This window comes from Pinus tabuliformis, chromosome 3_1 (assembly GCF_031772625.1).
Source record: "Pinus tabuliformis cultivar Carrire ecotype Pingquan chromosome 3_1, CPIR1, whole genome shotgun sequence".
NCBI classification, from domain to species: domain Eukaryota; kingdom Viridiplantae; phylum Streptophyta; class Pinopsida; order Pinales; family Pinaceae; genus Pinus; species Pinus tabuliformis.
The window spans coordinates 486,093,260-486,103,358 of NC_142301.1; the positions used below are offsets into that span (position 1 = coordinate 486,093,260).

At 39.4% G+C, this 10,099-nt stretch overlaps 1 protein-coding gene across 1 annotated transcript; it reads right to left on the minus strand.

Moving 5' to 3' along the window:
- Positions 1–5,100: 5,100 nt before the first annotated feature.
- Positions 5,101–9,861, minus strand: LOC149187918 (putative LRR receptor-like serine/threonine-protein kinase At1g67720). Its single transcript, XM_089411498.1, has 15 exons — positions 9,720–9,861; positions 8,996–9,545; positions 8,362–8,828; positions 8,151–8,277; positions 7,974–8,045; positions 7,736–7,804; positions 7,566–7,637; positions 7,368–7,439; positions 7,040–7,236; positions 6,744–6,952; positions 6,472–6,598; positions 6,301–6,369; positions 5,994–6,183; positions 5,733–5,865; positions 5,101–5,599 (listed from the first exon to the last, which is right to left on the minus strand). Exons 1-15 carry the CDS (start codon positions 9,793–9,795, stop codon positions 5,393–5,395), a joined length of 2,637 nt encoding a protein of 878 aa, XP_089267624.1. The 5' UTR covers positions 9,796–9,861; the 3' UTR covers positions 5,101–5,392.
- Positions 9,862–10,099: the final 238 nt, after the last annotated feature.

Below are 10,099 nucleotides of genomic sequence, written 5' to 3' on the forward strand. Positions count from 1 at the left end.
TTAGACTTCTTCAAGAAAAACTAATTTGCCTGTAGTGCCTCGAATACCATCGCCAAGTGCTTCTTATGATCCTCCATGTTGTCACTGTACACCACTATATTGTCCAAGTACACTACTACGAACGAATCCAAGTATGGTCGTAGGACATCATTCATCAAAGTGCAAAACGTAGTAGGAGCGTTACACAACCCGAATGGCATAACAAGGAACTCAAAGCTACCATACCTTGTTACTATCATGGTCTTCTTCTCATCTCCTTTAGCTATCCACACTTGATAATACCCATGCCTCAAGTGCATCTTGGAAAACACTTGGGCTTTCGCAAGCTTGTCAAAGCAATCAGCAGCCAATGGCAAAGGATACATGTTCCTCATCGTCTGCTTGTTCAGTGTACGGTAATCACAACACATCCGTAGCTCATTCAAATCCTTCTTCTGTTGGAACAATACTGGAGCTCCATAAGGGGATCTTGAAGGTCTGATGAAACCTGCATCAGCGAACTCCTTTAGCTGTCATTTCAATTCCTCCAACTTAGGTCCTGATAACTGATAAGGTGCTTTAGTCAGGGGTTGCTTTCCTGGCTCAAGCTTAATGCTATGGTCCACTGCACGCCTTGGTGGAAGTTTCTTTCGCAGCTCATCAGGCATCAAATCTACATATTTGGTCAGCACCTCAAAAATCTCGGCTGGAATAGGCATCCCCACTGCATCACCTTTGACTCCCTTGAACATCACCGCATATGTCTCCATATCTGACTCCTTCATAGCCTTCTCCAAACTTAGTGTAGAAACATGCTGCACCTTGACTTCCTTCCTTTGCATAAGTGGGCAAAGTCCATGTTTCTGACTGTCCAACCAGCACCACCTCATCACAGAAGGGGACAACAATTGCCTTGTTGCCCTTCAAGAAATCTTGCCCCAATATCATATCGAAGTCGTTCATCTCCATCACTGTGAAGTCCAATTGACCCTTCCAGTCTTTTATCTGTACAGGCACTTCGTGTGCCAAACCCGCCACTTTAGCTCTAGAGTTCACCGCCTTGACTTCCACATTTGATGGGAAGATCATCAGTCCAACCTCTTTTTCCAACCGTGTCGTCATGAAGTTATGAGTGGCCCCCATGTCCATCAGAGCTTGAATGGTCTTGCCATGAACCATCAAGTCCACGAAACCCAGACTGTTCAACCACGTCTTCTCCATAACTTTTCCCTGCATACATATCTGTTCTCTGCTTCCGTCATCATACATCGGCTTCACTACCTGTGAACCTGCTCTGATACCACTTGTCACGCCCCCAATTCTTTTTTCGTTAAATTGGCCCAGTGCGGCACCGCCTAAGTAATTAACATCTTCCATTGTTAGCTTACTTTACGAACTACGCCTTAACATTCATCTTCATTCATGAATAACATAATATTAATGTGCGGAATCCATTAACATTATAAACATCAGCAATAGAACAGTGGCATGAACACATTCATATGCAAGTAAATATTTTATTATATAAGAGAAGGATTTTACAAGTGACCGGGAGTTATACTTGACTAGGGTTACAATCGAGTCGGATGCCCACCCGTGCATGACCGCACGATGGTCTCACCCTCCAACCCAACAATATATACCATACACGAGTTCTTGCTAAGGCAGGCGGGCATGCCCGTGCACGACCCTCACCCGAGATACAACCAACTCGTTCAACAATCTTTCGCATGCGGGCGCCTTTGCACGCCCACTAGCCGCGCCTTCAACCTTTGTGCCAAGACTTGTATAACCCGCCTGGCGACCAGGCGCATAACCTACGCCTTCGCTGCGGTTATCTCCCTTATTCGTACCTCTGTTGATGAGCGAAGACCAAATTATCAATGGTGAAATGCCATCCTTCCACCGCGCATATATATGCTTTCTTCGTGTGGAGGTCACGCCCTCTGCTGACCCTCTGTTTATCCTTCCAACAACTGCGTCCATCAAACGATATAGCGCCATAGTATGGTTGGCCCGCCCATGGTGCGGGACCGCCCACCAACTCGCCCACGTTTGCCTTCACTCCTTAGCGGGCTTAACACGACGAACTCCCCCACCCGCTATATAAACGTGGAATGCCAACTTGCCCACGCATATTAACATAGTGCCTCATCCTTGGTCGCTCCTTCGCATTTTCCATAACTTGGTTACTTCGCACGGTGGGAGAGTGCGCTTGATTGACTTGCCAACCGCAGGGTGTTACACTTCTAGTTTAAAAACCATCAATCTTTTTTATAACCAATAAAACCACAAAACACCAAAATAATCTCTTAAGCTTTTTTTAATACAACTTCATTATAACATAATAATAACCTTGCATTATTTATATATGCAAATATATCCTCTACCCATAGGCAAAACGATAAAGAATCATGCAAGCCGTTGGGATTTGAGTCGTGGGCTACTCCTGGCAAGGGTTCTCCAGAGATGGCCCGATATTCTCTAATGTGGCAGTGGGTGCGACTGCATTTTTCAGTGGTGAAGTAGTACGTGTTCTTAAGGCTAAGAAGTCGGAGTCCGAACTTTGAGCAGTGTGAGGTGAGAATGATGTTGAGCCTGATCCCAAATGTGACATCATAACGCAAAATGTTGATCCCACGTAGATCTTGGTCAACAAGATTTTTGCAAGAAATCGAAATCAATTCACTTGACTCATGACATATTAAAATTCAAATACAGTGCTTAGATTGTGTGACTGCTTGTGGCTCTTCTTGAAATTCTTGTTTGGCGTAGACATGTAAATGGCTTCAGACCATGATTGTGAGCCACATGCAAAATCCTTTCATAGATCTGATCGATTTCAGCTACCACAGAATGAACCAGAGAAGTAGGGAACGCTATAGGCCCCAATATAACTACTTTTTGAATCCCTTCAGCATTCGTTCCACCAATAATGGCCAATTTTAGATTCAGATTTTGTTTCTCGATAAAACCATATATACTTCTTGTGTTCCAATATATTGTGGCTGCGGCTACCAACAATTAGTGCTCCTCAACACTGTATTTATCACACTCAAGAAAATATTCTTTCGAGCCTCTTGATCTCATCCAATCCAAACTCTCAGGCGGCTTCTATTCAATTAAATTGCGGGCTTGGATACTCGTCTCACATATAGCTGCATAAATTCAATGCTACCTTTGTGCCACTGCGATTTTACCTTTCATTGGCCATTGTCGGGCTTGCTGTTACAGAGTTGTGCATAGGCCAGAAATGACATCACAAACCAGGTAATACTATCTTTAACGATCCATATCTCGGCTTTCGAATTGACTCTGATACCATATTAAAATTTAAGATCCAGAACACATAATACAATTGCACACAATACAAATCACTCTTCAATTTTTTATTGATCACAAAAATTACAAATATATGAAACATAATACATTGACTATAACACAGTTGGATCATGATTCCAACTCACAAAGGAATATTCTTTCGAGCCTCTTGATCTCATCCAATCCAAACTCTCAGGCGGCTTCTATTCAATCAAATTGCGGGCTTGGATACTCGTCTCACAGATAGTTGCATAAATTCAATGCTACCTTTGTGCCACTGCGATTTTACCTTTCATTGGCCATTGTCGGGCTTGTTGTTACAGAGTTGTGCATAGGCCAGAAATGACTACCGATTTTTCGAGCACAGCTTAGGCATCACAAACCAGGTAATACTATCTTTAACGATCCATATCTCACAACAAGCTTCTCACATCTAGGATTTCAGATTTGGCTCTGATACCATATTAAAAATTGAGATCCAGAGCACATAATACAATTGCACACAACACAAATCACTCTTCAAAATTTTTTATTGATCACAAGAATTACAAATATATGGAACATAACTATGACACAGTTGGATCATGATTCCAATTCACAACATAGGAATCAATAGCTTCTAGATTGATATCTAAAAATTCACATGACAACTACACATGATATAGAAGCATTACTTTCAACATGTTGAACAAATAGAGCACTAATATTACAACCCAAACCATAATTCTATGGAGTTTCCCAAAACATGGTTTCTCTTGCTGAGGAGCTCAACTCTTCCTCTGCATACCTTGAGCTTGTTGTTCAAGCCTATGCATCAGCATTGGGTGGACATGTATTTAAGAAATTTATTATAAACTTAAAACCCATCGTAAGGCCCAGTCAGAGAGAGAGGGATCATCATTGATTCTCCCTCTGACAACCCTCACCACTGTTGGACGACGAGAATGAACTTGGGTGTCACACCCACTGTCATTATGGGCAACATGTAGACATTTCAAGAAGTGTGTTAGGCTATTCGGACGGACCCTTGTTGAAACTAAGTAAATAGAGTAAGGTTGCCTACTTTGAAAACAAGAACACCCATAAGGGACTCGATAAATAGTCTGAGTTACCAAAATAATATGCAAATCAACCATATAAGTGGGTCCACATACTCCACATTAACAACAAAACCTCACAAATGTGATTGATACATGTGATTATTCTCTCTAAGTTATAATTGCATTCCTGGTAGAAATTTAATTTATCATTGTCAGCAAAAAAAAATTAATATATATATATATATATATTTGAAATTCAATTAAATCTATCTAACCATACAAATAATATATTGATATCAATTAAATATCTTAAATTTACAGTGTCAAAACCAAATACATCACGAAATCCTTAAAAGTATATCCATAAATTAATATAAAGTAATTGCATAGACACTCTTTTCTTCGATGGTATAACATATGTATTAAAAATGGAACGCTGCCAATTATCATGCGTGAAAACATATATATAAGTAATTAATTATTTCCTGGGGTATTTATTTGGAATAATTTTATTGGTTAAAAATATTGAAATTAAAAAAAATAAAAAATAAAAGAAAAAACCTATTATAATTAAATTGTCAACTAACTAACTAACGATATATGAAAACATTTCAAAATAAAAAACAATAAACATAAAAAAAATTATTAATATAAAATCTTAACCATTTTATAAAATAGTTTACTGTTTCACAAAATATACAAAATATTTACTGCAACACAGTCAAAACTTATGGCTAGATATCGTGCCCTAGCCTATATATATATATATCGCTATATATAAACTTGCCATATATCGTGCCCGATAGAGATTTGCAACAATAAACAGGCACAGGTACCACGTCACACGGCGTGGCGATCTCTTGACTTGCTTTACCAGTCCACAAGCTGATCACAGCCATCAGTGAAATTATCATCCCTTTCGAGATATACGTAGCTTGGAGCTTGTTTCACCGAAGTCAATTTCTCTGGGCCCACTGGAATCTAAAGATGAGTAGACCGATCTGGCATCTAAATCTCCATATTCGACATCAATCTCCGAAATTAGAGAAGCATTATCCTTTTCTAAGTTTGATGTACTCATCGAGCTCTGCCACTATCTCGCTGACGGTCGGTCTAGAGGATGGCTCGGCCTGAACACATCGGATCGCCAATTTGGCAACGCCAGTGATAGATTTAATGTCGTAATTTCTACCCAATCTCTTGTCTATGATTTCCTCTATCTTGCCAGGAGCATCATCCATCTCCACATACGGTGTCACCTGTAGTTAAGACAAAGGATAAATGTTGCTGTTAGTCTGTAGAAGCGGATACAAACAAAATTATAATCGGAAGTTAATGTTAAATATGCTGTTTCGTAGTCTAAAAGTGGTATTTGTTAATCAGATTTCCTACCCATCGAATAAGGTTCATTTGTCCGCCAGGTAGTTTTGAATTAATTGGCTGTCGACCACAAATTATCTCCAGCAAAACTACTCCGAAACTATACACATCGCTCTTCTCCGTCAACATTTGAGTGCTAAAATACCTGTGAAAAATCCAGTGAAAAAAGTTAAGAAAGCAGCGTAAACAGAAACCAAATTACCTCTCCTAGTAGCAAATAATCTAATTTCTTTGGCCTAAATAATAATTCAAGGACTTGTATGTGTTATATACTCCGGATCCAGGTATCCTAAGGTTCCTTTCACTGTAGTGGTAACATAAGAAGCCTCCCCATCAATTGTCATTCTTGAAAGGCCGAAATCGGCCAGTTTTCCATTGAAATTCCTGTCTAGAAGGATATTGGCCGTCTTGATATCCCTGTGAATTATCTTTGGGGTGCAACCTACATGAAGGTATTCCAGTCCTTCAAACAAAAATCGGAGGTGGTTGAGGTCAGAAATATGGTGAGCAATAGATAATGAGAACGAACTTTTATATCACAAAATATATATCATGAAATTATTGGACCAAAAATAGTTACCCTGTGCTGCATCTGAAGCTATTTTGAGCCTAGTTAACCAATTTAGCTGAGAATATCCCGCTAAAGGACCTGGAAAGCAAACCAAAAGACAAATAAGATGCCGCTACTTCGTCTATATAATATTTAGTGTTCATCAACTCAATTGAACATGTTCCTTAGCAACATATTTACCATAAAGGTGGTCCCTTAGGGACCCTCCCGGCATGTGCTCGTAGACAAGCATAAGCCTTCTTGATTCTTTACAGTAACCCAATAGAGACACCAAGTTCTTATGATGGACTATAGAAAGAAGATCAATCTGCTCATCGAGACAATGCATTGGGATGAATTTGACAAGCAAAGATATATAATTTCTATTTTTTCTTGTTAGTAAAATCAGGGTTAATCTGTTCAAACATTATTAGTTTGGATCCAAAAATTGAACCATATTACATGCCAATTACCTCATTCAGGAACTCCTGAATTCCTTGCTTGGAATACAAGGAAAGCACTTTGACAGCTATGTCCTTCCCTTCTGTCAACTTACCAAAGAAAACCGATCCAAAACCCCCTTGCCCAATCCTCTGTCCAAAGTTTTGTGTGGCTTCCCGTATCTCTCCTAGAGTATAGGCGCGGGAATTTTCCGTATTTGGCATTATAAACCCTGAGTTGTCTGCAATTTAATCATTGAAAATAAATTTGGTGAGTTCAAACGTTGCTTCATCGTGGGAAATCGTAAAACTCGACTTTTTTTCCTGACCTTCGTTCACAACATGTTCTGGTTCCTGTCCCACCCGGCTGCTCTCTTTTCTCCTGATTTTCTTACGACGTATCACAATAATCACTATCAGCACTAAGCCTATTATTAGACTTCCACTTAATGTTATTCCAATGATAAGCCTCATTCTGGTCTTCTTTGGATTCGACGGCTTTAATAGGTAAGGGTTCCCAGAGTATCTGCAACACATCAAACGAACGAGAATTTCCGTCAAACCAATTCAGTTTTATTACTACCTCTCGTTTCATTGATAGCCAAATAAGCGTGAAAGCCAATCTTTGTCATGAACGAGAAGTAAAAATTAGATTACCTGAATGTCAGTGAAGGCTTGTGCAAAAGTTGGAAAGGAATTAGGCCACTGAATTTATTATTCTCTACAAACCTGTCCTGTCAATTTGTCAATTTATTGTTCTGTATGTTGTATAAACCTGGGAAAATGACCACAAAGAGAAAAAACGATTGCTATATGATTTTACTACTATTTTTAATAAAAGGATGAGAGGCGTACAACTCTCGAAGATTCTCGAGTCCCCAGAGCCAGTCTGGAATTCTACCGGTCAAGTTGTTGTTTTGAAGATGTCTGCACAAGAAGCGAAATAAGTATTTGCATTTTTTTATTGAAAGGAAGATCAGCATGGTTTTGTGAAAACGCAGGGTTTATATTGAAAAGAAACTTACAGTCTTTCCAACCTGGTTAAATTGGAGAAATTTGGCAATGGCCCCTGCAGATGGTTATTGTCAAGTGACCTGGTAATGTCAATACGAATGGATGAGTGCCACTTCCAGGATGATGTTTAAAGACAAGCTATGTTCAATTAAGAAGCTCTTCGCACAGTCAACTTATAGTTCATTTGGCAAGGAGGATAATTTTTGCAGTTACAGCTATATAAAATAAATATCATAGAATTTTACGTACATGTTAACTAATGCCCTCAATTCTCCAAGATTCTCAGGTACCGATCCTGTTAGGTTCCATCCTGACAAATTACTGCCGACACAAGATTATCTTAAACTTACATATTATCACCAATAAGCTTGGTAAGCTTTACAGCTTAAAATGTAAAAGAATGAAAGACAAACAATTAAATTTTACATTTCGGAAATTCTCACGGACGAAGAGCTGTTATCACAGCGGATTCCATTCCACTCGATCAAATAGCAAGGATCAGAAGTCCAATTTGTTATTCCAAAGCTCTTTTTGAGAGCCTCGAGAACTTCAACTGCAGAGTTTACTCCAATTAGTTAAACTGAATATGAGGAATTTCAACTTGACGAGTTATGGATTTATGTGAAACGACACTTACTATCGTTTGAATACGTTGCCGGTTGAGTATCAATCATAGCGTAGAATTCTAAAGCATTGAGTATGGTATAAGGAGTCGATTTGTTCAGCATCGAAAGGGTCACCTGTGTGGATTGCGTCTCGTCCAGCAAAAATGGTTTCTCCAACGCAGAATACTTTTGGTCCATAGTAATATTAGAAACTGCTTTACCATTTTTGAAAACCGAAAAGGTATACGTATTAAAGGGTATGATATTGGCAAAATATAAAATCAATAATGATTTGTTACTCTCCGACAGATCGAGATATAGGGAGCCATTGGTGCTATAGAGGGCCGTTTGCATCACAACAGATGGAGGAAGGTCTAGGGTATGGTTTGTCGAAATGGGCTCTTGGGAATTAAAAGGACGTCGAGGCTCTAGATCTGCATTTTTAACCAGCGAACCTGGATCTGAAGACCACAGGCGGTCGAACTCGTCTTGAGGATACCTGGTTCACCATTAAAAAAGTTATTCAGCGTACAGAAGTTATTCACCATCACTTTCAGCAGTAAGTTTAAAGGACAAAAGTGCTAATCTCTTCCGACTCTTTCCTATCGAAAACTTATAGCTCTTAGATTTCCGTACGCAAAACATACCAATTTTCAAAATGTTTACCTGACCATCGAACTGCCCGCAACATCCCATCTTGATTGTAAACTCAACATTGTTCCTTGCTTAGCCCATGAATACATGCCATCCCGGAGGCGCCTCAATTCGATAGCAGAGATAAAGGGGTCGTTGGTCTCCAAGGTTCTGATCAGGCAAACATACAGCACTCTGCCAGAACTAACCAACAGTTGTTCATTATTGAATGGAGTCATATTTGTCATGCTTTTGATTCCTATGTTTTTCTCAGCCAACATACCCTGTGTCTCAATAGAGAAAGAGAAAGCGAAGTTTGACGAATTTTGAAATCCTGTGTAGTTTCCAACGGCAAACCATAACCTTAGTAGGTAAGGGACATCGGGATTCACAGGCAACTGATAGCAAGGTTTGCTGAGAGGCTTTGGGAAAAAACGTAGATTATGCAAGTATGAACCCTGGGCAGACGCGTTCCCTATGTCTGCTGGCAGACCGACGTCTATGTAGCTAGCATCACTAACCCATGTTATATTGTTTTCGTCAGTGTGAGTTGTATTCGCTCCGCAACTTATACTCAGAAATCCTGTTTTCTCAAAAGTATAACTTGTTAAACAAGGCAATATATAAACATGAAACTATAGATGACCATACTCAAAAAACAAAACAAATCAATTAATGTTCTGAAATGAACGAAACTCAACCATTCCTGGCCGTGAGAATGTCCACGAAAATTATTTATAAAGATAGAATTACTCACCTGGTTGAGCAATAACAGAGATTAAGAGAAACAACACACTGATGGCCACCAAACAGTTCCATTTGCCACAACCCATTTTTCCGATAGTTGCAACGATTGTGATGTGTTCAATACTCTTACCATCGAGGGCAGTTCATCATATGTAAGATTCCAAAGGGCACAGCTGGCAAGTCGGAAGCGTCTGAAGTGATCCTATTCGTGAATTATTTTTTAGCTATTTCTTTTTAACGGATGGAATATCTGTTTCAGAGCTGGGTGCCATCATGCCATCTACTTTTTTCGGTTTTAAGGTGACGGGTGTTACGCGGGACGGTAACATCCGAACAAAGAAAATGTGGAATACATAGTGCATTTGACAGACAAAATATACATGTTCATTT